At 31.6% G+C, this 26,474-nt stretch overlaps 6 protein-coding genes across 12 annotated transcripts; 3 read left to right on the top strand and 3 right to left on the bottom strand.

Moving 5' to 3' along the window:
* Positions 1-646: 646 nt before the first annotated feature.
* On the bottom strand, positions 647-8,189 carry LOC103574123 (CTTNBP2 N-terminal-like protein). 3 transcript variants are annotated; one of them, XM_008553487.3, is made up of 9 exons: positions 8,122-8,189; positions 6,943-7,476; positions 6,396-6,497; positions 6,076-6,300; positions 4,994-5,621; positions 4,789-4,887; positions 4,350-4,600; positions 2,076-2,438; positions 648-1,827 (listed from the first exon to the last, which is right to left on the bottom strand). In XM_008553487.3, exons 2-9 carry the CDS (start codon positions 7,426-7,428, stop codon positions 1,813-1,815), a joined length of 2,169 nt encoding a protein of 722 aa, XP_008551709.1. In that variant the 5' UTR covers positions 7,429-7,476; positions 8,122-8,189; the 3' UTR covers positions 648-1,812. The 3 variants fall into 3 exon arrangements, with proteins under 3 accessions (XP_008551710.1, XP_008551709.1, XP_008551708.1); XM_008553486.3 differs by having other exon boundaries at positions 7,859-8,182; XM_008553488.3 differs by lacking the exon at positions 4,789-4,887 and having other exon boundaries at positions 647-1,827; positions 6,943-8,182.
* Positions 8,190-8,307: 118 nt separating this feature from the next.
* On the top strand, positions 8,308-12,054 carry LOC103574121 (26S proteasome non-ATPase regulatory subunit 2). Its single transcript, XM_008553485.3, has 4 exons — positions 8,308-8,528; positions 8,900-9,633; positions 9,714-11,359; positions 11,567-12,054. Exons 1-4 carry the CDS (start codon positions 8,451-8,453, stop codon positions 11,866-11,868), a joined length of 2,760 nt encoding a protein of 919 aa, XP_008551707.1. The 5' UTR covers positions 8,308-8,450; the 3' UTR covers positions 11,869-12,054.
* Positions 12,055-12,064: 10 nt separating this feature from the next.
* LOC103574120 (VWFA and cache domain-containing protein 1) lies at positions 12,065-17,165 on the bottom strand. Its single transcript, XM_008553484.2, has 2 exons — positions 16,393-17,165; positions 12,065-15,663 (listed from the first exon to the last, which is right to left on the bottom strand). The coding sequence occupies exons 1-2, from the start codon at positions 16,886-16,888 to the stop codon at positions 12,608-12,610; spliced, it is 3,552 nt and encodes a 1,183-aa protein (XP_008551706.1). The 5' UTR covers positions 16,889-17,165; the 3' UTR covers positions 12,065-12,607.
* A 33-nt stretch (positions 17,166-17,198) lies between these two features.
* On the top strand, positions 17,199-20,756 carry LOC103574116 (integrator complex subunit 7). Its single transcript, XM_008553478.3, has 2 exons — positions 17,199-17,385; positions 17,899-20,756. The coding sequence occupies exons 1-2, from the start codon at positions 17,310-17,312 to the stop codon at positions 20,733-20,735; spliced, it is 2,913 nt and encodes a 970-aa protein (XP_008551700.1). The 5' UTR covers positions 17,199-17,309; the 3' UTR covers positions 20,736-20,756.
* A 651-nt stretch (positions 20,757-21,407) lies between these two features.
* Positions 21,408-24,550, bottom strand: LOC103574117 (molybdenum cofactor biosynthesis protein 1). 4 transcript variants are annotated; one of them, XM_053740354.1, is made up of 8 exons: positions 24,468-24,550; positions 23,857-23,978; positions 23,628-23,745; positions 23,390-23,557; positions 22,839-23,065; positions 22,532-22,756; positions 22,227-22,461; positions 21,408-21,991 (listed from the first exon to the last, which is right to left on the bottom strand). In XM_053740354.1, exons 2-8 carry the CDS (start codon positions 23,938-23,940, stop codon positions 21,408-21,410), a joined length of 1,641 nt encoding a protein of 546 aa, XP_053596329.1. In that variant the 5' UTR covers positions 23,941-23,978; positions 24,468-24,550. The 4 variants fall into 4 exon arrangements, with proteins under 4 accessions (XP_053596329.1, XP_008551701.1, XP_008551702.1 ...); XM_008553479.3 differs by lacking the exon at positions 24,468-24,550 and adding an exon at positions 24,081-24,267; XM_008553480.3 differs by lacking the exon at positions 24,468-24,550 and adding an exon at positions 24,100-24,267.
* On the top strand, positions 24,356-26,422 carry LOC103574118 (MIP18 family protein galla-1). Of its 2 annotated transcripts, XM_053740356.1 has the most exons (4): positions 24,356-24,468; positions 24,633-24,804; positions 25,489-25,752; positions 26,137-26,422. In XM_053740356.1, exons 2-4 carry the CDS (start codon positions 24,639-24,641, stop codon positions 26,232-26,234), a joined length of 528 nt encoding a protein of 175 aa, XP_053596331.1. In that variant the 5' UTR covers positions 24,356-24,468; positions 24,633-24,638; the 3' UTR covers positions 26,235-26,422. The 2 variants fall into 2 exon arrangements, with proteins under 2 accessions (XP_053596331.1, XP_053596330.1); XM_053740355.1 differs by lacking the exon at positions 24,356-24,468 and having other exon boundaries at positions 24,627-24,804; positions 26,137-26,419.
* The last annotated feature ends 52 nt before the right edge of the window (positions 26,423-26,474 follow it).

The following is a 26,474-nucleotide window of genomic DNA, read 5'->3' as shown; positions in this document are numbered from 1 at the left end:
CAGACGTTATTCAACTATGCGGTTACATTAAATTTTAATTCGGGTGATTCTATTTTAAAATATGAATAATATTTTCAATAAAAAGTATCTGAGGGTATCAATAATTCATTAAAATTTATTGAAATTTTTTTTTTTACATTTTATGATTTTTACCAGAAATAAACGACTAATTTTCTGCAGTATAAATTATTTAAATTAAGTACTGATTTTTTTAAGGCAGTTAAAAAATGAACTATTTATAAAATTTCAAATAAAATTATCATCTACTGCTACGTTCTAAGAATTTAAAAAGTTTTAAATATTAAAAAGTACGAGTATGAATGTAACTGACAGCTGTCAGTTTTTAAAATTTTTGAATAAATAAATAAAACGTGAGTAGAATTAAAATTTTTAAAATTCGTGGGCGCGTAAATTTAAAAATCAGTGCGCGCATTTTCTAAAAATTCCATTATATTTTTATTTATTTATTTAAAATTCATAAGCTGTCTCATGTCTGCTACACTCACACTTATTCAAAAGTTTAAAATTTCTTTTTATCTCCTAAAATGTCAAACTTAATTTTAAGTGATTCAAAATTACCAGTGTAATATTTAAAATTAAATAATTTAAAATTCGTTTTTAACGTACTTTATTTTATTCATTTATATAATTCACATGTCATATATTTGATTTTTTTTTTTTTACAGTCCTTTACATATCTATGTATCAATTCGGTACATTGAGGTACGTGCCGTACAAGATTTAAATTCTATGTTCATACATTTAACGTATTTACTATACGTATTTTTAAAAATTATTAAATAATAATTTTATTTTATTTAATTATTTATATTTTTTCTGTTCTTTGTATACATAGAGATCATGCGAAATAAAAGGATGGTTTCTAAGTAAATTGGCTGCAAATGCCACTACATTTTTTTCTTAAAAATTTAATAATGAGGTGATGTGAGTGACGAGAATACGTTATGAATATTAAAACGATTGAGTATTTTATTTCTATTTTTTCGTAAAAACTATCAGAGACATAATGGACGCATGTTTCTATCAATAATTAATTTTAAAAAAGTTTATTCATTTATTTCCTAATGATCTGGCAAATAAAAGTGAGTCTTGTAGACAGTGAGCGAATTAAATAAACTTATTAATAATACATTCAATTATCAATATATTGCAATACTTAGTAATTAAATAAATAATGATAAAATAGTTCATGATTATAGAAATATCTGGAAGACTGTAACGATATTGCAAGTTGGATTAAACTCAAAATTTAGGACGAAATATATCAATGTACATGCCGACAATTTGTCGTGCGTAACAATTATTTAATAGTAATGCGTCTACACAGTAGCAAATCCAGCATATCAATACAATTGCTATCGTTATATTTTATTTATTTTTTTGATAATCGCTATTTTACTTTTTATTATTATTATTTTATTTTTCATGGTGATATTAAATTAATTTAGCTGCAGTTTATTATGTGTATTATTATAAGCAACATTTCTACTAACCGTTAAATGTTTTTATTTTTTTTAATTTTTTTACAGTCTCCAGTAATCACCAGAAAAAAAATCCACACAAGTATTCACGAGGCAGTGGTAACATCACAAACTTAATCAGATAAATTTCATAGCTTCCTGATAATGATTGCGAAAATATTCCTGAGTGGAGGCTTTTTTTTTTAATGCGTGAACTGTGCAATAGTGCAATAGAAACCTTTATAAAAGTTTCTCATTTTCCACAATTAATTTCTGTGTAAGAGCAATGATTTAATTTCAGTTGTTGTTCTTGATATTGCGTACAAAGTAATCAACGTGGCTTGGTCTGAAATTGAAATAATTAAAAATATTTTTTGGTAAATTATTTAATTGTTAATTATAGAATAATGATTCAATGATGCATAAGTATGTAAGCAAATATAAATAAATTTATAATCTTAATCTTATTTTATTTTAATGAGTCACAATTCTCAAGTGATTTTGAGTTAAGTATTTATTTGAGACGATGACTCATAAATAAAATTAAAAATAAATAATTTAGTGAGTATGAATAAAATGAAATTAAAAACTGACCTCTTCTATTTGATGACTTGGAATAGGACTAACTGATGCTGGTTGAATGAGAGATGAAGCCGGAATGGATGCTTGACATGCACCAGCTGGAGACTTATTGATTTTTAAAGTTTCTTGGATTGAGTTTGGATCAGGTCGTCTCATATAAGCAGCGGCTTCTTTTTTCGGTGGAACGACTGGTTTATTGGGTGGCACAGGAGGTGGAATCCCTCTTGGAATAAGAGGTTTTTTAGTTCCTGTTAGTTGTCCTGCTCCAGGTGATGATAATGCTGTTGTTGATGATGGTGATGGTGATGGAGATGATGATGAAGATGATGATGTTAGGACTGGTACTGCTGATGTTAGCGTACGCTTGTCCGTTGTCTGAGGAACCAACACATCACAGCCATACGTGTGTCTTATTAGTTATGATATAAATTTAATGTAATTATTTTCCGCTGCTCCAATGTATTTTAATTGGTTTTTTTTTCTATTTATTTTTTATCTTTATTTACCAACCAAGCCCAAGAGATGTGTAACCATTGACCAAACCATACAGAAGCCAGGACCAATTGGTTGGTGAAAAACAGCAGATAATACATGATGTGAAAAAAAAGTCAGCATGTGGCATGTGGCAGTTGTGACAACAAAATTTTATTTGTTTTTATTCTCCGATCTCGTAATTGTATGTATATATTTTTTGTTTTTAATTAATTAATTAACTGTTTACTTGCTTTATTATTTTATTGTTTGCTAATAAAAATGTTGCTGATAGTGTGAATAATTTTAAAAATATAAAGCAATTGTCACTACGAGCCGAGGCTTGCAGTGGATGCGGATAGATTTTTTTTTTTTAAATCAAATTATTATTATTATTATTATTGGAAGGGCAAGCAGGGAAGTTGTGTAAATAAAGCACGGAAGTGAGTTGCATACGAAAAATTTTTTTTTATGTTTTTAATTAAGGAATTAATCAATATACATACTAAATAATAGACTTATGTACACAAAAAATAGAACGATAAGTATTAATTGTAAAATAAAAATTATTAATAATTGAGTGAATGATATTTTTTTAGTATATATCATACCGATAATTAATTTAAATAATTTTATTACAATTGAAGTATAAAAATCAGGAGTGTAATTTTTTAAATAAATATATATTTTTAAATTAATTATCGATAATATATATACTGAAGAAAAATGAAAGTGTGATGATATCTTTGGAATATGCGAAATTAAAAAATTTATAGTTAAAAGAATAAATGATTAATTATAATTAAAAATTAATATATATGTATACATCATACATAATAATAATAATAATATCGCATCAGTTCAAATTTTAAAGTGATAAAATTTTTTTTATTTAATTAATAATAATAAAAAATTATTATTATTATTATTTTTGTTGTATTTTCAATTCTATTCTCGTCAATTGATAATTTTGACTACAAACTAATTATTAATAGTAATATCTATTATATAAATATTTATATAATTTTATATATATATAATTGAAATAGACGTGAATAGATTTGTTAAGTATTAAAATATTAACCAAGTGTATTAAAAAATAAATGATAAAGATTAGCGTGATGATACATGAGAAAATGAAAAATTAAATGACTAATGAGTATAATAAACACTAATGTAATAATAAAATACATTAATTAATTAATTAATCAAACAATAAGTACTTGGTAAATATATATGTTTATAATAAAATCAAACGCCGTTACGATAACGGGCATAAGACTAGAAATTTTTTTAAAAATAACATGTTTTATTAAAACATGTCATTACTTTTTTTTATCTCCTAATTATTAATAATAATAATAACAATTGTTAATCATTTTTTTAAAAAAAAGTTGCCACGGTATGAATTAAAATAAAAATCTCGGCCCACATGAGTTGCGATGATTTTAAAAAAATATAATAATAATAATAAACAGTGAAATGTTTACTTGGCTAAATAATAAGTAATAATATACATATCTTTAAAATGACAACGTAGATAAGGAAGACTAACTCTTCCGTGCACATACGACAGTAAAAATATAATAATATATTAAATAATAATAATGATGATAATAATTAACTGATCATGCAGTATTTGAGACATTATTATTATAATGTGTAAATTGTGTGTAAACAATATAAAATTTTTTTCTTTGTCTGAATAAAAAATAAAAGTCGGTGTAATTAAAAATAGGGCCTTTGTTCAAAATGTGCGAATGATAATAATTATTAAATTAACGTAGACCGAGAAGAAAATTGTTGATGAATTACCTGAGGCTCCGAGGCCGTTGATTCAACACCACCAGCAATCGGTGGTGCTGTAGTTGCATTGATGTTTGTTGGGGCAGTAGTGACTGTTGTTGTAGTGCATACACTAGATATCGTCGTAACATTGGTATTAGCAAGTGACACATTAGAAGTACCTGTTGTAACATTTGTTATTGGTGTCACGGGTACAGCTGCTCCATAAGTAACACCTCGTATTACTTGTCGCGGTGTCACTGATCTTGCAATTCCTGTTGCTAAAAAAATTATTTTTATTTTAATTAAATTCTTTATTTATTTAAACTAAAATTTTTACTTGCCCTAAGAAATTTTTTCTAGTCCTAATAAAATTTTTCTTTTCAATTCATAATGAAAAAAATTTTTCTTGCGCCAAGAAATTATTTTTTTCTGTTTATTATCATTATTACTATTTTTTTTAACTTACTTGGACCGCTTACAGGTACACTGGAAACAGTCGCAGTCGGTTGAACGACCTTACTACTGACCATCGGTGTACCAGTACCCAGAACAGCTGATCCTTTAACTATTAATATAATTAAAGACTTAATGAATTATACATATACATGTATAACTAAATATCAATAATAATAAGGAGCTTAATGTAAGTAAGGATTGAAAAAAAAACTTACGAGATTGTGCAGCACTACCAGAAGGTCTTAGTGTCGGTATTGCTGCTAAATTAGCAGGCTTCGCTGGAGGTGGAGGCGGAGTAACTCCCAGTGGTGTACGTACACTACGCATAGTAGCACCATTTTTCCACGACTCGACCTCCGTTTTCAACCCCTCAAGATCCGCTTCCAATTCCTTATTACGTTTTTCAGCTTTAGCGAGCGCTTGACGATATTGCTGACGTTCCATGTCAAATTGCGCTTGTTGTTTTTCAACTTCAGCCTCCATTTGTAATGATTTTTTACTTTCTTCTTCTAATCCCTCAGCCATCGAATCAATACGTACTTTTTCTTCGCTCAATATCTGGGCTAAATCCTCCGAACGTTTTCTCTCCTCAATATATTTCATTATTATTTTTTTACGTTCTGCTAATAATAAAAGTACTATTTGTTTTTGTCGTGATTTTTCAACTTCAAGTGCTATATTTTCTTTTTTCAATTCCATCTCCAGTCGTTTTTTCTCTTGTCTTTCTAATTCTAATTCTTTTTTCAGTCTCGTGCGTTCTTTCTCCAGTCCATATGTGATGTCATCGCCCTGTGCTGTGTCGTGTTCATGCTTACGTTTCTCTTCTTCTAACTCTTTTATTACCTACCAAAAACAAAATACTAAATATATATGGACATTATGTATAAATAGCTGGAGAGATTCATTCTAAAATAAGATTCAAATAGTTGTAGAAGATAGTCGTGTGACAAAAGAAAAATTTTTTTATTTTAAGCTAATCTGACATTGTAATCATCGATTTTATTGATTATTTTTTTGAATAGTTCACTAAAGTATAACTTATATTTTATTTTATCAATAAATTCAGTGCAAAATAAAATTAAAATTAATTTTACAATTTAAAAAAAAAAATATCATACAGTTTCTAAAGTCAATAATCTAGACGTCAGAGATATTTAAAACAGCTGCAAAGTACTAGTAATCCTATGATATTTAAATACTTATAAGTTTGAAATATACTCAGGTGTAAAAGTCGCAACTGCATTAATAAAAAAAAAATAATTTATTTATTTTCTATTTGTTATAGTTTTTAAATTACCGTTCTATGTCGAATTTCCGCTTCTTTAAGAACTTTAGCCATGCGACATTGCATACGTCTCTGTTGAGTTACAAGAGCCTCTAGACTAGCAACTTGTCGGTCTGTTTGATTGTTCTCCATACGTATAACACCACCCACAATAGCTACATCCCGTGCTAACGCAGCATGTGGATCCGCTGTGCCACTTCGATACCGAGAGCTCAGTAAATGTTTCATTTTTTCAGACTAAACAATCCAATTATAATAAAAAAAAAAAAATATAAATGTGAACAAATAAATTCGAGTACGTGATGATAAATAAAAATATAATAATATATTACTTTTAATGCAGCTATTACAATATCACGTGCTTGCAATTCTCCTTCCAAGTATCCAAGAAGTTTCAATAGATCGGTTTTACTCAGCTCCATTTTAGGATTTCTCTAAAAATATAAATAAATTTATAAAATATATAAATGACAAACTGATATTATTTTAAACAAAAATAATTAGTGATTAATTGATATTGTTTTTGATATCGCGTTTGAATTCTTTAGATTAAAATGATAAATATTTACTTTCGAGATAAAATTGTTGTGCAAATAAACTCGTTTTTCACGGTCATTAATTATCTATAGGAAAATAAAAAATTATTTAATCAATTACAATGATAAGTATTTATTATATTAATTATTTTGTAATTCTAATGCACAGAAAAAAGATATTTTATGAGTTAAACATGAAACAATCTCGATTGTTTTAAAAAAAATATTAACAATGAAAACTTTAGAGACTTGATATGACAGTTATCTATAATCTACAAGTTTATAAATTAATAATAAGTGACAATGATAGAATAATTTATCATATAACAGAAAATAGTAAAACCTTCAAAGTATTGGACGAGCTTTTATCAAGTGGCTCAAAATTATTTGATTTTTGTTGAGGATGAGTAGTTTGTTGAAGTCCTTGAGACATTGAAGAGATGGAGGACGGCGACAGCATAGGTGACGGCGAGGGTGACTGCGACGGTGATGTTGATGTAGATGACGACGAGGGCGTTGATAATGATGTTGATACAGACAGCGATGATGATGATGGCAACTGTGATGATACTGGTGCTGCAATTGATGATCCTGCGGTTGATAATGTTGATGTTACATTAGCAATTCCAGGTGAATTTGAATTCTGTGATGCCATATTGTCCTCATTAAATGATTTCCAGCTTTCACAATTGTACTTTCGTCTCTTCTTGGCACACGGAGAAGGCGATAACTCACGTCGTGACGACACTCTCACTTTAGTATTCGACACCACGGACAATGATTTTCCTGATGATCGTATAATACTCTTGGTATCGTAGTCGCCGCTCATCGGAAGCTGCTGCCTCCGAATTGCGGCGCGTCATTATTATCACAATAACTACAATAAACACAATATAAAAAATAGTTACATGAATTTTCTAAATTGATAATCATTAATATTTAATTAATTTTTATCGTTTTTTTTTTTTTATTTAAATAAAATAAAAATAATAAAATAAAACAAGCAGCCAGCAAATGGAGTATTTTTAATCCATGTAAAATAAATAATTCCAATTGGCTTTGATCACACGTCAATAAAATATGAGTATAAAAAATTTTTGTTGCGTTTGTACGCACATTGGCGTCTATGGTTTTTTTCTTTTATCCCAGCAACAATCTTACACTTAATAATTAAATGTCATTTTATTATTTCCACAATAATAATATAGTAATTAATTATTGAATACATTATTAATAAAATATTATTTGACTTAGTTTACGTGAATTTATTTAACAGTAGTGACACACAACTACCGCCCCAAAAGTACACAGGCCTCCATGCTGCTGGTTCATCTTCGATCTCTCGAGTTTAATTATCGCGTACGAGCAAGCGCATTATTAATCATTAAAAATAAATACTTGTCATAATTCACTTATCAGTACTATTGCTATTACTATTTTGTCAAGTAAATAATAAATCATATTGTCGTGTTAAATAATTATTAATAAACTATTGATTAATTTTCTTCAATGGAACACTTACTTGAATTTAATAATCATTTTGATTCAAGTCGTGCTCTTATTTATTGACATTGACAATTTTTTAAGTACAACACAATGGCTGACTCTAGTTGTTAACTTTTCGATTAATCGAGTATACAAACTCGATTTTTATAAATAAAGAAAGTTACTTTTAATTCACTATTTAAACGCCAAGAGCAAGCGCGCTGCTGATGCAGTGACTCGCACATCAAAGCTACTGAAATTTTAACCTTATTTAAAATATCTATTGACGGACAATTTATTACTGATAAATTTAATATACAGTAGCATTTATTTTTTGCTAATTGTTATTTAAATAGAGGATTCAAAATGCCAGAGTGTACGAAAGTCGAGTCGAAATCGACTAAAGATGTCAAGGGTAGCAAAGAAGAGGAAAAAAATGATTTAGTGAGTTATCAAATTTTTTCATCTTTTATGCTGTTATTTTTATTATTTAGTAATTAAAATTATACTTTTTTATTTTTTTATCAGAGTAATTAATTATTTAATTACTTTTTTAAAAATTAGACTTAAAAAAAACCTGAAGTTAAACATTAAAAAAATTTTTGCTTTTTTTTTCAACAGTCAAAAATAAAATAAAAATATACGCATGTAGAGAATTTAAAAAACTATAGGTGCAATTTTTTTTATAATTAATCGTTTGAAAAATTCGAAAATTATAACGTTGGCTAACTTCAGTATCATTCAAAAATCCTATCTTTACCGGCTGTATATTTAAAATTTTTTTTAAATTTAATGAGCAATAATTATTTTTACAGTCGGAAGAGGATAAATTACTTCAAGAAGAATTAGAACATTTAGTAGAACGTCTACAAGATTCTGACAGACGTCTCCATTACCCAGCACTGGAACAACTTAGAGCTCAAATTCGGGCATCAACGACATCGATGACCAGTGTCCCGAAGCCATTGAAATTCATGCGGCCTCATTTTGAAACCATGAAAACAATTTATGAAAAACTACTCGACCAAGAATCTCGTGAATTGTGCGCAGATATTATATCTGTGCTGGCAATGACAATGGCTGAAGGCCGTGATTGTCTTAAATACCGGCTGATTGGATCATCGCTGCCATTAAGCGAATGGGGACACGAGTACGTGAGACATTTATCTGGTGAACTGGCTGCTGAATGGGACGAAGTCAGTAGCGGTGATGATGCTGCGGCAAATACTGAAAAATTAATAGGTCTTGTTCATGAAATAATTCCTTACAATATGGCTCATAATGCTGAGACTGAAGCCTGTGATCTGCTGATGGAGATCGAGAGACTTGATCTAGTGGAACGTTACGTTGATGAGAGCGCTTATCAACGCGTATGTCTTTATCTCACGAGCTGTGTCCCGTATGTAGCTGATCCAGAGAACAGTACACTGCTCCGCAGCTCATGGAAATTGTACAGAAAATTTAAGCAATACCCGCAGGCTTTACGTGTCGCCATGCAGCTTAATGATTTAAATCTTATTGGCTATATATTTTTAAGTTGCACTGATTTGTAAGTATTCTACCTGTCATAAATTTGAATATTATGATTAATCAATTGATAAATAATAAATAATTATTTATTTTTTCCAGATCAATTCAAAAGCAGTTGGCTTTTATGCTAGGTCGCCAGCAAATCTTCCTAGAGATTCCCGAGTCTACAACAGAGTACGATGACTTGATAGAAATAATGTCAAATTCTCATCTAAACAATCATTTCCTCAACTTGGCCCGTGAGTTAGACATCATGGAACCTAAAACACCTGAAGATGTCTACAAATCACATCTTGAAAACTCACGACCGCCATTCGGTGGTGGACAAGTTGACTCAGCACGACAAAATCTTGCTGCTAGTTTCGTAAACGGTTTTGTAAATGCCGCTTTTGGCCATGATAAATTATTGATCGAGGACGGAAATAAATGGCTCTACAAGAATAAAGAACACGGAATGTTGAGCGCAACTGCATCACTGGGTCTGGTACTTCTTTGGGATGTTGATGGTGGTCTTACGCCAATTGACAAGTATTTGTACTCGTCTGAGGATTACATTAAGTCAGGAGCTCTGCTGGCCTGTGGTATTGTTAACTGTGGTGTAAGAAATGAATGCGATCCAGCGTTAGCTCTTTTATCGGACTACGTTCTTCATAACAGCAACACAATGCGGATAGGGGCTATCGTTGGTTTGGGACTTGCCTACGCTGGTTCTAATCGGGAAGCTGTACTTAGTCTATTAGCCCCAGTATTAACAGATCCTAAATCAAACTGGGAAGTTGTCGGTATCGCTGGTCTAGCTCTCGGAATGGTAGCCGTTGGTTCATGTAATTCATTTGTAACAACAACAATCATGCATTGCTTGATGGAAAAGACTGAAGCTGATCTTAAGGACACTTATGCTCGATTCTTACCTCTTGGTCTTGCGCTTTGTTTCCTTGGGAAACAAGAATCCGCTGAAGCAATAATAGCAGCATTAGAAATAATTCCTGAGCCTTTTAGATCAATGTCAACAACTCTTGTTGAAGTCTGTGCTTATGCTGGTACTGGCAATGTCTTGAAAATTCAACATCTATTGCATATTTGCTCTGAACATTACGAGCCTACGAACGACAAAGACGACAAGTCTGATCGTAATCACAAAGACAAAGATAAGAAGGATAAAGAAGACAAAGAAAAGAAGGATGATAAGGAAAAGGAAAAAGAAAAAGATAAGGACAAAGACAAGGATGGTAAGCAAAAGGAAAAAGAAAAGGATCTTAGTTCAAGACAAGCTATTGCTGTGCTTGGTATCGCGCTTATTTCAATGGGTGAAGAAATTGGAGCAGAGATGGCTTACAGGACATTTGGGCATCTTCTGCGGTACTGCGAACCTGTTATAAGACGATCAGTACCTTTGGCTCTTGGTTTAATATCTGTATCGAATCCTAAGCCAAATATTGTCGATACTTTGTCGAAATTTTCGCATGACAGTGATCCAGAGGTTGCGCACAACGCTATTTTTGGTATGGGTCTTGTTGGAGCTGGAACAAATAACGCGCGTTTGGCTGCCATGCTTCGTCAACTTGCTCAGTATCACGCTAAAGACCCCAATAATTTATTCATGGTACGCATTGCTCAGGGTCTTACGCATTTAGGTAAAGGTACGCTCACTTTATCACCTTATCACAGCGATCGTCAATTACTCAGCCCAGTTGCTCTTGCTGGACTTTTATCAGCTATCATCGGTTTCCTTGATGTTAAAAATAGTAAGTATTATATTTAGTAATTATAATTAATAATATTCCTTAAGTTAATAGACAACAATTTTTGCTATTTTAGCTATAGGTCTAATTTTTTTTTTTTTTTATAATTTATCGTTTTTAAAAAAGTTCAAAAATTATGAGACGTCTGCTAACTCTAGTATCATTTAATAGTTGAAATGAAATAATGTTTTAATAAACTTTTTATTACAGTAATTCTTGGAAGATCGCACTATCTACTTTATACTCTGGCAGCAGCAATGCAACCCAGAATGCTGGTGACATTCGACGAAGAACTGAATCCACTTCCAGTACCAGTGAGAGTTGGTGTTGCTGTCGACGTTGTCGGGCAAGCAGGTAAACCGAAAACAATAACAGGATTCCAAACACACACGACACCTGTATTATTAGCTTACGGAGAACGAGCTGAGCTTGCCACTGAAGAATATATTCCTCTTACCCCGATAATGGAAGGATTCGTTATCCTCAGAAAGAATCCCGACTTTGTTCCCTAGTTAAGTCACTTTATTTTTAATAATAATTATTGTAAGGAGTGAGAGCTTGTTTAAAAAAATAATAATAATAATAATAATGAGACACAGTATAAAATTTTTTTCTCATCTTTTCTAACTTTTATTATTTTTTTGAGACATAAAAAAGTAATATCTTGTAATAATAATAATAAAAAAAAATTAATAATATCATCTTAGTTAAAAAATTTTTTTTTGTCATCATCCTTAAATTTTTACATTTAATATTTTAGTAATTAATTACATATTAATAAAATATTGTTATAAAAATGTTTTGTGTTATTAAGTATCTACATATGTTAATCTACAAAAATATGTGGCAATTTTAAAATCAGTCTGTACGTTTCAAAAATTTAATAAGTATTTTTATATAAGTATATATAAAATATCATCAATTCATTGGCACGATTGTAAGTCCCGTAAAATCCATAAAAAATGGAGTATAAAAAAAAACTGGTATATACACACTGGTATCAATGATCATCTTTAGAAGAGCCCAGAGTTTGTGTGTTATTTTTTTATTTATTTATTATTTTTAGTAAGTCTTTAAAGTTTATTATTGCAGTCAAAACTTTTAATAAGTAATTAAAAATAATATAAATGTCATAAACCCAAAACTCTGGACTCCAGTCAACATTTTTTAAAAATAAAAGTACTAAAAATAAGCAGTATGTTAAAAATAAAAATAGTACACTAGTGGCAATAAGCGGCATAAAAGCAACAATTAACAATAATTAGTTTCCATATTTCGATGGACGGTAACCGGCACCAAAACGCGATGCGGTGATTCGAGTCGAGTTGTAGGTGAGGGTGGACGATTAACAGGACGGTCGTCTTCAGGTTCCATGGTTGCATTGATAAGTAAAAGAGGTTCTGCGAATGATTGCTGCTCTGTGTCATCGTGTGGTGTCATTGTGCTGTAGCCATGATCGCTGTCACCTCCTGGAGGTCGCCGGTAGTTCGTAGAAACACGATACGGTGAAATCGGCGGCGTGCTTTCATGTAGCAGAGAATCTAAGTGATTTTTTGATCGGTCAAGCTCAACAGGATCACCGTCAGTACTTCCACCCAAGCCCACGTCCAAATGGGTCATCCGGAGAGTGTCAGGTGATCCGTTTAGATGAAGACACTGATGCTCCAAACCAGACTGGACACTGTGAAGACGGTAGCAGAAAAGTACGATACCAAATATAAGAACTATTGCAAGAATTCCACCAGCAACTGGTCCAACTGATGGCCATTCCTTCCCAATACTGTCTCCAGTTGATTGAGAATTGTAAGTACCGTCTGCATACGGGAGTATCGCTCCTAAAACTCCTTTGAAACATAAATTAATATCGGAGCAAAATGGATGGACCAAAGTTGTCTCGCCGTCGATGTCAACTGAACACCACTGGCAGCCAACAATTCCCAGACATTCTGATTCTGTTCCGTATGCTTTGCAATTTGACGACGGGCATTGCTGGAGATTTAGTTGTTCTGGAACAGTCACTCGATCCCAGCGAGTAGTCGGTACGATTCCTTGCTCATAAGGCGGCCTACAAGGCTCAATATTACTGATATTAGTGGGTTCACAACCTGATGAGTATAGAGAGCATTCACAAGGACATTCGCACTCCGTTTGTTCCATTCGCTTGCAATTGAGACAAGACCGAGCCATGGTATTGCACGGACAGAACGCTGGTAAAGTACAAGTTTCATTGACTACTCCAAAGAAGAGATTGGTATCCGGTACCGCAGCTAATTGGTACTTGACACAATGTTCTCCGTGAATAATGTTCGTCAAAACTTCTTCTAGAGATGTATTAAATTGATAGTATCTCTCAATAGTACCATCCAAAAAATTAGCACAAATTTTTTTCCTTACAAAAAACTCATGATTCAAAATATCATTTGCTACTAAAAGTTCTTTGTGAGTCAAATGCTGCTGTTCTAATTTACCAGCTGGTTCCAAGAGTGATGGATGAAAGACCAGGTATCCTTTGTCGTCCATCAAAAAACATTTAATCATAGATTCATTGCAAAACGGCAGCATGTCTCGTATTAATCTCACGACGTAACCTAATGTAAAATCCATTGATGCAACAGCAACTACTGGATCATCTTGAGTATGAATTGTAGATCGTCGTCCCTCGTAAATAGTCTGACTTAAACTTACAACATAACCAGCACCTCCACCATCTAAGTACGAACCAGTCAGTATTATTTTGCCAGGATGATCAATGGCTTTGCCATACCAAGCACGTCGTCTGGGATCCAGACTCGAGTCCATCGCCAATCCTGGATAAACTTCAGCGACTCCACTCTCTACAGCAGCCATGTATCTCCTCAATATAAACATTTTTGACGGACTCTTGTCGTGACGTTCTTTCCAATGGTCAATTATCTGTGCGAGCATCGCTGCGTCCCGTCTTACAAACGGACCAAGTCCTGGATTTCTCAGCAGTCTCGTCGCGTCCTTGATGTAAGCCATGTAACTCTGAAGATTCATCAGCGAAGCCAAGTCTTCTCGCCATGAATTCAAACACCAGGGCGATAGATACATGACTGCGCTCCCTGGACTCACGATGCTCCGTCTGTCCAGACATAACTCGACGCTGTCGGCTAGAGTTTGTGATACCAAATCAAGCCGATGATGCAGTATATTCTCTGGCAGTGGTGGTGGAAATTTAGCAACTGATCTGCGGACATTATTTTTGTAATCAGTTATAATACAAACAATTAAATCTAAGTACTTCAAGTGCTTCCATCTGACAGTTATGGTTTCATTCAATTTATTCGTCAACTCTCTGACTCCTGCAGGAGTTTCAATCATTTCAACAACAAAATCTTTTTCAATATTTTCAATATCATGAAAATAAACTTTTATCGGCTGCTCAAATAACGTTTCTATTCTCGGAAAATTTTTGTGCATCCACACTAAGCCTTTTTTATCAAATAACACAGCATTGTTATTAAAACCAGCATTAAAGTACGTTATTTTTTCAACAAATTCACGTAATTTAACGTCAAGTGATATAAGTACGTCATCAGTAGCACGGACTATTGATACCCCTAGTGTTTTACCATACGGTTGTAAAAATATATCTGATAGATAAAAATATTTCCTATTTATTATCGGGCATTGCAAATTAGCAAACAATCTTGCAATATCGTAACCAAGTGGATTATTAGTTGGTAAAGTTGCTGTACTTTCATTGATAAACGTCTCTTCAACATTAACACTTGGTTTTAAATCAGATACTATCAATGCAGTACGAAAATAAACTTTCAATTTGTTCGACGCAATAATATTAACAATATTTTTAACATTGGATAAGTCTTTAAATGTATTTGTAATATGGACAATAACAATATCATCAAGTAAGCTTTTAGTTATAGATTTAAAATCTACTGACGATGATTCATTGACATCAAGTCTTACTATTGAGTCAATACGACGTATCAATTGATACTTATTGACATCAGTAGCTTTGACAAGAGTGTCAGTACAGTAGATTGAGGATTTATCAGCTAAGCCAATTACTGTTATTAAATCTGCATCTGACAGCATGTCGACAATTGTCCTGGCGGTTGCGCGAGCAAGTGCTATATCTTCTTCCGACATAAACATTCCATTTTCTAACAAGACAATAACATTTCTTGGTTTATCACACTGGGAAAGAAATAAGGAACCGATGTTACGAACAGGTCCTGCCTGTCCGCATATTTTACCCGGTCGTTTTATTGGAATAACTCGTAAATGCTTCCATCCACTGTCTTTTAAACTGAATGCCAATGCTAGAAAAAAAATAAATTAATAAATAAATAATTAAATAGATAAATTACTTATCTATATTACTAAGAGAATAAAAAAAATTTTGTTCCAGCCATATCTATATGATAGAATAATGTTATTAAATTTGGTATCGTTAGAAGGTATTGACTTGAATTCGTGCTTTTTCATGGTTTAAACTTTTTTTTATTGCCAAGTGTCGAGATAAATCAATTAATTTATACCATTCAAATTACATTTAAATTACGCGAGGAAAAATACGATCGTAATTATTTTCTTTAAATAAATGAATATTTTAATTATTCTGTCACTGAATATGACTGAATATATATAACTATTATATATATAATTAAGAGAAAATAAAAAAATGTAGTCTATGCCATGTCTTCTATGATAATAAAAATTTAGAAAATAATTTGGTATCAGTGAAAAAAAAATATATAAGACGACTAATAAGAAAAAATTTGACCGTGTGAAGATTTCTTTCCAAGAATTCCATGATTATACAATCATCGAAGTCAATAAGTTTTCGAGTTAATGATGAGATTTGTCCTATTAAATTTCAATAATCATAAAAATAAACAAAATATTCTAGAGTTAATTTTAGAGTAGAGATTTTAATAAATAGTTAAATTTAAATCATATTTAATAAATTTGATAGTAATACTCAGACAGACACGTAATGACTGTAGGTTGCTCGTTAATAATTAATTAATTAACTAAATATATATTACCATCTTCAATTTGTTTACAAAAATCTCCAGATTTTTGTCTTTGTACCTGAAGCTCTTGATTATGATCTAGATATGAATGGTCATAAGTATTTATTTTTATTACTGGAGTAACAATGTCAAGACTACGTTCTAAAATGTCAAGAAATTTTTCCAGCTGGCTGTCGATGTCATTGACAAGTGCCTTCAATGCTGAGTCTGGTTCATCAGGGACTTGGATAAAATCCAGTTGGTCAAGCATACGTTGAAACTGTACGAGTCCCAGTTCATCATTACCAATTGAACGCAGAGTTTTTGACAAACGAATGACAATGTCCTTGAGACACATGCCACCAAGTGGCGTGGGCTTAACCTGCTTTCTCAACGCCCGTCCCAACTGACATTCCACAGGACTGTTGCTGTCAGTTTCCAGTCCATCATTTGCTTTAATAATTCCATTACATAATAATAAAATACTTATGAATCCTAAGTAAATATTCTGAGCATGTAATGTCGGCATCTCGGTGATATTTTTCCCGGGTAAACAACCGTCGTCATTGAGTATCCTAGAGTTTTTCTTTGTACTTTTATTTTTATTCTATTCTATAAAATACAGACTTTAATTAAATTCATCTCCAACAATTAATTGCACTGGCTGTTTTTTTATTTATTAAACATTATTATTCAACTGTTGATATATTTTTTGTACTTAGCATTAATTATAAACAAAAAATAGTGTAAATAAAAATATAAAATATATTTGTTACTGGGCTTTGTCAACTTGCTTTTTTAAAACTTAGGCGCCAACTGGCGACAGTTTACTGAAGCTTGTGATATTTTTCTCATATCTTATATTTTTTATTTTTTTGCAATAATATATGGGTTATTATTAATATAGTAATGAATTAAATATTTAAATTAGTAATAATTAATTAATTAAAATGAATGCATTTAATGATACTGTGGCTGGTGAACCAGAGCAAGATGCTAATTCTGCGCTTATTGAATTAGATAAAGGTAAAAAAATAACCTATTTTATTATTATTATTATTTGAATTAAAATTATTTAAATCACCGGTTTAAAATTATTTTTCATTTGAATAAAAATGTTTTTGTAAAAAATTTAATGCGGGTACAATTAATGATCCTGAAGTTAGTAGATATTTTAAAATTTTAAAATTCTTTTGTCAACAAATCAATTACAAAAAACAAAAATCTAAAAATATGCACAGGTAGAAAATTTAAAAAACTATTATTGCAATTTTTTAAAATATTTCTATTTTTTTTTTATAATTTGCCGTTTTGAAAAAAAATCAAAAAATTATTAGACGTCAATTGACTTTCGTATCATTAAAATTATCGGCCGTAAGAAAATTTTCAAATTTTTTTAAAATTTAAAAATAATTACCCAGATTTTGAAGTCTGGTATGAATTTAAACAAAATTAATATTGAGTTTTTTTTATTTAAAAATAAAATTTTTGACAGGTTTGCTGTCACTAATAAAATTATAATAAAAATTTTTTTTTTAGGATTACGATCAAAAAATACTGGAGAACGTTGCGAAGCAATAGTAAGATTTCCTCGTCTTTTTGAAAAATATCCATTCCCAATTCTCATAAACTCAGCGTTATTAAAACTAGCTGATGTATTTCGTCTTGGAAGTAATTTTTTACGTGTATGGGTACTGAGAGTTTGTCAGCAAAGTGAAAAACATTTGGATAAAATATTAAACGTTGACGAATTTGTACGTCGTATTTACAGTGTCATTCACTCAAATGATCCAGTAGCGCGAGCATTAACACTACGAACACTAGGAAGTGCTGCTGGAATAATACCAGAACGTCAGCAAGTACATCACAGTATACGTAAGTCACTCGATTCACATGATTCGGTGGAAGTTGAAGCTGCTATTTACGCAGCACGTATGTTTGCCGCACAATCAAAACTATTTGCAGTGTCTATGTGTAGCAAAATATCTGATATGATTCGCGGACAAGCAACTCCGGCTTCCATGAAGCTTCAGTTAATTCCCATACTCCAGTATATGCATCACGACACGTCGACAGCTTCTATGGTCAACGAACTCTGCATGGAATTATTAGCGAGTTATCCAGCTGTCGAGTTCGTCCGGGTGACCCTGAGTGCTATGAGCACACTGGCATCCGCGACACTGATCGACGTCCCAAACCAAGTGGCACTTCTTCTTAAATACTTGCGCGATGACCCACGTTTGTCAGTAAAACGTCACGCATTAAGACTCCTGCTGGATTTAGCTAAACGTGGTGCTCATTTGTGGCCACGTGGTGCTTTAGATAATTTAGTCGACAGTACAACCCGACTTCCACAGGACAACAATGAAAGTACTGATTTATTACTCCGTACTCTAGATGTAATTGAAGTGTTAAGCAGAAATGCCGTTACTTGTGACGGTAATAAAGATGAAAATAGCCCATTGTCATCGATGTGCATTGACGCGTGTTATTCACATGACCCTCTAATTGCCGTCAAAGCTGTAATGATTCTTTCAAGAATCGCTTGCTATTGTTACGAAGAAAATCTGCCGGTCAATAACATTCAGCACACAATATCGTGCTTGGAATCTCTGATTGTACTTCTCGCCACCGAAGACAAGTACGTTCATCATTTGAAAATGTGTCTTGGAGCAACGGTAAAACTCTGCCAGGCGCACTTTGGCCACGCTCCTATTTTTGTCGACGTTATTGGATCAACTCTTATGAATTCTAGTTCTGATTATTGTCGCAATGATAAACAGAGTGCGGTTTTGTGCGAAGCACTTGGAGCTATTGGTAGTCTAGGAAATAACGTTTTGTTACCGCTTTTGCCTGACATACTTGAGAAATTAAAACATATGACTGATGCTCACACTAAAGTAATGCTTTGCACGCTGCTATTTCAAATAGTCGCTGGTGGTTATGAGTGGAATGAAGAATGTATGAAAGCTATTTTGACTGCAACAAAAACTGTTGATGGCTGGGCAAAGTATCGCATTGCTCGAGGTGCTGCGAGATACGGGCATCATGGTATTGCTTCTGAAATTTTTAAAAATTTAAAGGAAACTGTTGCTTCAGAGCAGTTGCATTTTTGGTTGTCTGGTTTAGAATTACTGACAAGTGCTGAGAGTTATCTAGCAAGCGGTCAAGGAGAAAATCACGCGGAAAACAAAGCAAGAATTACTGAGAAATTAAATGGAGCGATATCAAAGTATGCAAGTGCTTGTGCGTCACTCAAAGCAGCCAGCACTCCATTGAGAAGTCTTCAGTTTGCTTGTGAGTACGCAAAACTACGGTGCGAATTTCTCCAGGCACTTGTACAGCTGGTTCACTCATGCAGATCTCTGTGTACTTCTCCGCCACCTGCTATCGCCATGTCAATTGTCGTCTTGACTAAGGACGAGTTTCAACGTTACGGCAGAGTAACTTATCAGCTAAGAAAGTCAGCTCAAGATTTCCGCACGTGCGCTGATAATTATTATAAATTGTATCAATCGGCTTTTGACGCTGATCAAGGATCTTTAAATAACATCCGTGCACTCCAGGAGATCTGTTTGCTGATGGCCAATAGCGTTGATCGTGTCTGCTCGGTGTATAATTCCGCGACAACGAATCAAAGAACTGAGCCGACTGAATTTATGTTCGGAGATTCCGTGGAGATGCGGCAATTGGCGAAATGTTGCGCTGAAGTACAACGACTTGGTCCCATCTGGCAGGTACAGGAAAAGGAAGAAGCCATCAGTCACTCAAGAATAGAATCACTTATTTCGCAAGTAATGTTACTAGCTGGTGGAAAAATACGTCTTCCTATGCCTCGTTACTTTTTCCAAGCACTGCAGGCTACTGTTGTTAAATTATCCGTCTCTCCGCAGCCTCGAGTACTCGGTGAGCCAGTTTGCGTTCCTCAGGGATCACAATTGGCATTAAAAATAGAAGGCGTACTGCGTCACGGCCGGCGAGCTTCATTATTCAGATCTGTTGCGGCTGTCTGTATCTCCATCTCGACGTCACCACCATCTAAAATTAATGCCGACACGCGAAATGGATCCACACATGAATCAAATGGAAATGAACTTCAACAGACAGTTATTCCACATCGTGATTTCTTCGCTTGTGAATTTTTACTGTCATTGGGAAGTTCATCAGCTGGGGGACTCGGTAATAATAATTGTGCTGGAAACATTCCCGGGAGTAGTTCGGGTTCTGGATCCTCTAGTAGCTCGAGTGGTACACAATTTCAGGTCACTGCGAGCGCAAGTATTTTAGATAAAGATGGTAATGTTTGGAAATGTGGTCCAAGATCAACTCTTCAAGTACGAGTTCATGAAGAACCTACCAAACGAAAGCTTCCGTAATTTGTAAATTTATATCGACTATTAATTAATAATAATAAAAAGTAAATGATTTATTTTATGTAAAATGTACAATATATACACGTGTTAGTATAAAAATAATAATTATTCTAATTAATTTATTTATTATGCATCACGGAATGAACTTGAGGATCGGAACGTTTTTCGCTTAACGGAAAAAAAATTTGAAAAGAATAAATCTACTGGATGACTAGATTTTTTCAATTTTTCGCGTATCCTCCTCGATCCTGGCGTTCCGTACAGGGGACAATGTCAGCATTAGCAACTAGCAGCTGTTTGCTGAACCATAAAAATAATTATTGCTACAGCTTTGAATAGATGGTTTTAAAAATTATAAATTAGAAAAAATATAAAATTTTTTTTGCTTCTTAAAAGGTCTATAAGTATACTTATAAAAAATTATTCAAATAGCAAACAAAGTAATGCCTCGGGACTGAGGAGGATAAAGATGCTGGTATGTCAATCGGAAATCTTAGGCGACCCCCAGCCTCCGGAACTACCCCTTAAGGGGGCGAAAATTAATGAATGTAACGGGACCTAAGTCCACTTGCGTTAACCGGAAGCCTATACCTCGCCTTTTTAGGCATACTTGCGTCGTTGCGCGAAAAACGTTCTGGTCTTCAGGTACATGGAATGGAAGACACTTTGATTGGATTAATTACTTTTTTTTCTATGGTAATCACCAGTTTTACCGCCAGTTTTAGATATTAATTCAATTTTAAATATTTCAAGTTGTTCTGGTGTAGCAGCTGATTTACACATATCGTAAATAGTCAGCGCAGTAACGCTAGCAGCAGTTAAAGCTTCCATTTCAACACCAGTTTTTCCAGTACAACTAACTTCTGTTATTATTTCAACCGTGTGCTCAACTTCGTTGAGCTGCAAATTGACCTTAACATTATCGAGTGCCAATGGATGACACAATGGTATCAACTCGGATGTTTTTTTCGCTCCAATTATTCCCGCAAGCTGAGCGACGAGTAACACATCACCTTTCTTCATATTATTATCAGCGATAAGTTTACTGACAACTGGACCAACACGTACGACTCCACGTGCTCTCGCACAACGATTAGTTGAGTCTTTGCTGCTTACGTCCACCATCGCTGCTTTCCCTGAGCTATCTACGTGCGTCAATGATGAATATTGTCGTGCATTTAATTTTATTTGATGATTAAAGTGGTAGTTAATTCCATAGATACTATAATTTTTAAATATTTCTTGTAACTGCGGCGGACCTGCAATTAATATGGGAATAATCAACCTCCTATCAAGATCATAGGCCTATTTTCCACAGATTTAAGATTGGACATGCCTGGAATATCGTTCGATATTTAAATAATTTAAATTAATAGTATTATTATTATTATAAGGTAAAAGACCTACCTGATCAGGAACTAGTTCCCTTATCGGATATTAATTCCCTAACCGGGTACTAGGTCTTTGACCTTATTAATAAATTTAAATACGTACCAGCATGTTGTTTCTTTTTCCGTGAAACAGCCAATCCGATAATTTTTTCTAAATCATCATCAGAAGCTCCATTCCTCATGGCATCGCGTAATGATATCTCACTTTTGCCTTCAAACAAACAAACTTTAATATTACCATCCGCGGTAATTCGTAATCTATTGCATGAATAACAGAAATGCTGACTCATTGATGTTATAAAACCAACTTGTCCAACAAATCCAGGTACACAATAAGCCTAAAAATATTTAATCATTCAGTTAAGTCATTTTAAATAAATAATATATTAATTGTTAACAATAATATACCTTCGATGTTGAGTTTGCTGGTGTTTCAAGTTGTCGAAAGTCAGGAAACTCTTTTCTTATTATAAATTTCATTTCCTCAAACGATAACATTTTAGCTTCGTCCCAATCGTTACCAGAAAATGGCATGTACTCGATGAATCTCACATCAATAGGTCGATCTTTTGTGAACTTTACAAAATCTATTAGTTCATCCTCATTGAAACCGCGCATCATTACGCAATTTATCTGAAGAAAAATTTATCAAAGCATTAATTATCGACTGTGATCATGATTAGTTAGCATTGATGATAAATAAAAATAGTAATACCTTTACTGGGTTGTATTTTAACTGCACAGCTAAATCAATTGACGCTAATACTCGATTGAATCCTTGTCTTCGTGTAAATTTTTCGAATCTATCTTTTTTAAGACTATCAAGTGAAATATTCAGTGCATCTAGACCCGCTCTCTGCAGTGCTGGTAGTTGACGAGTTAATGTTAGGCCATTTGTTGTCATTCCAACACTTTCTAAATTTTTTAATGTCTTTAACTGACCTAAAAATAATTTAAATAAAATAATTTAGGCGAATAAAAACTGAAAGGAAAGCCGATTGAAGCAGGTGGTGATAAACCATTAGATTGTGATAAAGGTGTAGGCGATGTTTAGTACAATAAATAAGAAGTTAGTTTAAAAAAAAAGAGTAGAAAAAAAGACAAAAATTGTGAACATGCAGATAAAAATTGAAAGGAAAAAATAGAATAACGCGAATAAAAAAAAAGAATTTCATAAAATTTTGTAGAGGAAATTGCTCGATAAAATTTTGTAAAATATTTTTATAGATATTAATAGACAAATTATAGTCAGTAAATGTCAATTACCAATGATATCAACAATATCTCTGCGAACAGTAGGCTCTCCACCAGTTAATCTTATTTTTTTGACTCCATTTTTAACAAAAAGTCTTGCTAGTCTCATTATTTCATCAGTTGTCAAAATTTTATCACTTTTCGTCAGCTTGACACCTTCTGCTGGCATGCAATACAAACCTGAAATAAATACACATTTATTTAAAAACATAAATCGAAAAATTATCTTTAAAAAAAAAAAAAAACTGACATCGCAGATTGCATTTTTCTGTTAATGAAATTCTTAGATAAGAATGATGACGTCCAAATGAATCCGTAAGAATCTCCTGTTTCTTATCATGATTCAAACGTTCACGAAATTGTTGAATCTGAAATAAACAAATAATTATTTAAATAAAATTAATTATTTTATAATTTTCTTAAAAGAAATTTATTTAATATTAATGATAGTAAATTATTTTTTTTTATTTATAACTTACTCGTGATATTTCAGGCTGAACAGAATTTTCTATTGTTAAATATCTACTGAATATTTTAAAAACTCCATTTCTTTGAGACAACATCTTCTGGCAGCTCGTCAAAGCTGTCTGCTATCATCTGACTAGAGATTAAATTATGTATAATAAAAATAAATAATCATAGATTATATAAGTAGATAACTGAGATTTTAAATTCTCAAACTCAATATAATTATATATTATACCATAAAATTTTATAATTACGTTCACTTGATGTAATAATTAAATTTTTTGCTTGACAATTTGATTTTTTATCATTTAATCTCATTGTTATTACAAGAGTCAATGAATTAATCAAATTATAATTATACTAAATAATAAGATATTTAAATTTTATTTAATTTTAATTATTTTCATTTTAATTACTCAGTCATATAAATTGTGTATATAATTTTTAATTAATGTAGATAATTTTTGATTGTGTAATTCTGACAACAGAGGCAGCAGCTGTTATAATTTTATATATAAACAAATATATACTTGTTTATTAATAAAAAAAGTAACAGTAAAAACAACAATAATGAAATTCATTGATGAGTTTATTGTTTAATTAATTAATTGATTATAATTACGGTAAATAATAAAATCACGAATGAATAAAACAAAAATAATTTGAATTTTTTTTGACGTCTTGTAGAGGTTGTGTTATAAAAAGTCAACATCATCGCCAATAATTACATTGAAATTTTTTAAATGTACTTAGGTGTTAATTTAATTGATTTGTTTTTTAAATTAAGATTATAATGACAAGTGTATTATCTTGGATACGCAAATTATCTATTGGCACTAAAATAAAAGATGGTTTATTGCCTGATGGAGAAATGGGTACTGCTCAAGATCTTGCTAACAAAAAAAACCCAAGTGAGGTTACTGAGAAAGATATCACTGAATTAAAAGATACTATTTATGGTAATAATTATATTTATTTATGTACTTATTTTAGATCATTACAATCTGACGATACTGAAAGTAGCAGACATTTAAAAAATTTTTTTATTTTATTACTACATAAATAAAATACTTATATAAAAAAAACTTTGAAAGTTATGAGTGACAGTGCAACAAACATGAGACAGTTTATAAATTTTAAATCAATAAATAAAAGTTATGAAATTTTAAAAAACGCGTGTACTGATTTTTCATTTATCTAAATACGCATTTTTTAATTTTTATTCTGTATTTACGTTTTGTTTCGTTTTTAAAAATTTTTAAAATTGACACATCAATTATATTCACATGAAAATTGCATATAAAAAGTTTTTTTTTAATATTTTTCTGCATATAACAAAAATTATATTTTATTTACAAGCAACTTGTTTATAAAAATAAAATTTTCTGTCTGCTACTTTCAGTAGCAGTGACTGTGAATGTATCTGACAAGTGGGAATTTTTTAAATTTGAATAAATAAGTAAAATGTAAGTAGAATAAAAATTTAAAAATGCGTATTAGCATAATTGTAAAATCTGTACGCGCATTGTTTTAAATTTCATTATTTAATTTTATTTATTTATTCAAAAATTAAAAAAATTCCCACTTGTCAGTTACATTCACGCTCGTCAAATATTTACTTCATTTTATTTTGTTTGGTTTAGATCTATTGAGAACAATAAAAGATCCTGAAAAACCACAAACACTTGAACAATTGGACGTTGTCTATGAAGATGGAGTTATTATTTGCCCATCAACTCCAAATGGTACATTTGTTATACGGGTTGAGTTTAATCCAACTGTACCACATTGTTCGCTGGCAACATTAATCGGACTGTGTATTAGAATTAAATTAGAACGTTCATTAATCGAGTCATTTAAATTAGATATTTATATTAAGGAAGGCGCTCATTCTACTGAAGAAGAAAGTACGTATTTATTGATTCAATATATTAATTAAAACTCATTAATGTGAGACGTTTAATATATAATATATTAATTCAAATTAATCTTATAATGAGCTCAATTACAATAAATCTACTCATCTATTTTTTTTTCAATGTCTAAGTTGGATTAAATCATTTTCTGCTTTCAGACAGTGACGAAAAATATTTACTATCAGTACTGTATTTAAAATAATATTTTTACTTTCAATTACTTGATAAAGTCGCAATAAACAAAAAACAAGACGTCGCATATTAATGATAATTTTATTGTTATTTTTCAATTCGAGTCAAAATCTCCCTGATCTTAAATAAATACTCATTTATTTACTTATTAATTTATAATTAAATTTTATTATCCTTTTTCAGTAAATAAACAAATAAATGATAAGGAACGAATTGCTGCTGCTATGGAGAATCCAAATTTACGTGAATTAGTAGAAAAATGTATAAAAGAAGATGAATAATTTATTTTTTTTACTGTATATAAAAATTTTTTAAGGTAAAATACGACGTTTCTTCTTTATCTTCTTCTTCTTTTTTTGCCCCTTAGTTTTGGTCTTTTTCTTATTAATTGTAAGAATAAACCGCCACCAGCGTTGAATTTTTTTGGCAGCGTGATTTTTTCTGAATGACTCCAATCGATCGATGTCACTTTTATGACGTTCGTTCATATATTCTTCATAAATTATTGATTGCTCATGAAT

This window comes from Microplitis demolitor, chromosome 7, assembly GCF_026212275.2.
Source record: "Microplitis demolitor isolate Queensland-Clemson2020A chromosome 7, iyMicDemo2.1a, whole genome shotgun sequence".
In the NCBI taxonomy this organism is placed as follows: Eukaryota; Metazoa; Arthropoda; class Insecta; order Hymenoptera; family Braconidae; genus Microplitis; species Microplitis demolitor.
This window is presented reverse-complemented; position numbering and strand designations above follow the sequence as displayed.

Excerpts from the sequence above, each read along its gene's own strand:
- LOC103574117 (XM_053740354.1), bottom strand. The coding sequence starts at position 23,940 with ATGTTGTCTCAAAGAAATGGAGTTTTTAAAATATTCAGTAGATATTTA. Across the intron at positions 23,558-23,627 it reads AGAAAAATGCAATCTGCGAT|GTTTGTATTGCATGCCAGCA; the intron begins GTCAGTTTTTTT and ends TATTTATTTCAG. Across the intron at positions 22,462-22,531 it reads CAGCAAACTCAACATCGAAG|GCTTATTGTGTACCTGGATT; the intron begins GTATATTATTGT and ends AAATATTTTTAG.
- LOC103574118 (XM_053740356.1), top strand. The coding sequence starts at position 24,639 with ATGACAAGTGTATTATCTTGGATACGCAAATTATCTATTGGCACTAAA. Across the intron at positions 24,805-25,488 it reads ATTAAAAGATACTATTTATG|ATCTATTGAGAACAATAAAA; the intron begins GTAATAATTATA and ends TGTTTGGTTTAG. Across the intron at positions 25,753-26,136 it reads TCATTCTACTGAAGAAGAAA|TAAATAAACAAATAAATGAT; the intron begins GTACGTATTTAT and ends ATCCTTTTTCAG.
- LOC103574123 (XM_008553487.3), bottom strand. The coding sequence starts at position 7,428 with ATGAGCGGCGACTACGATACCAAGAGTATTATACGATCATCAGGAAAA. Across the intron at positions 4,888-4,993 it reads TGGTAGTGCTGCACAATCTC|TTAAAGGATCAGCTGTTCTG; the intron begins GTAAGTTTTTTT and ends TTATATTAATAG. Across the intron at positions 4,601-4,788 it reads TGTACCTGTAAGCGGTCCAA|CAACAGGAATTGCAAGATCA; the intron begins GTAAGTTAAAAA and ends TAATTTTTTTAG.
- LOC103574116 (XM_008553478.3), top strand. The coding sequence starts at position 17,310 with ATGAATGCATTTAATGATACTGTGGCTGGTGAACCAGAGCAAGATGCT. Across the intron at positions 17,386-17,898 it reads GCTTATTGAATTAGATAAAG|GATTACGATCAAAAAATACT; the intron begins GTAAAAAAATAA and ends TTTTTTTTTTAG.
- LOC103574121 (XM_008553485.3), top strand. The coding sequence starts at position 8,451 with ATGCCAGAGTGTACGAAAGTCGAGTCGAAATCGACTAAAGATGTCAAG. Across the intron at positions 8,529-8,899 it reads AAGAGGAAAAAAATGATTTA|TCGGAAGAGGATAAATTACT; the intron begins GTGAGTTATCAA and ends TTATTTTTACAG. Across the intron at positions 9,634-9,713 it reads TTTTTAAGTTGCACTGATTT|ATCAATTCAAAAGCAGTTGG; the intron begins GTAAGTATTCTA and ends TATTTTTTCCAG.
- LOC103574120 (XM_008553484.2), bottom strand. The coding sequence starts at position 16,888 with ATGCCGACATTACATGCTCAGAATATTTACTTAGGATTCATAAGTATT. Across the intron at positions 15,664-16,392 it reads TTGTAAACAAATTGAAGATG|CATTGGCATTCAGTTTAAAA; the intron begins GTAATATATATT and ends TTTTTTTTCTAG.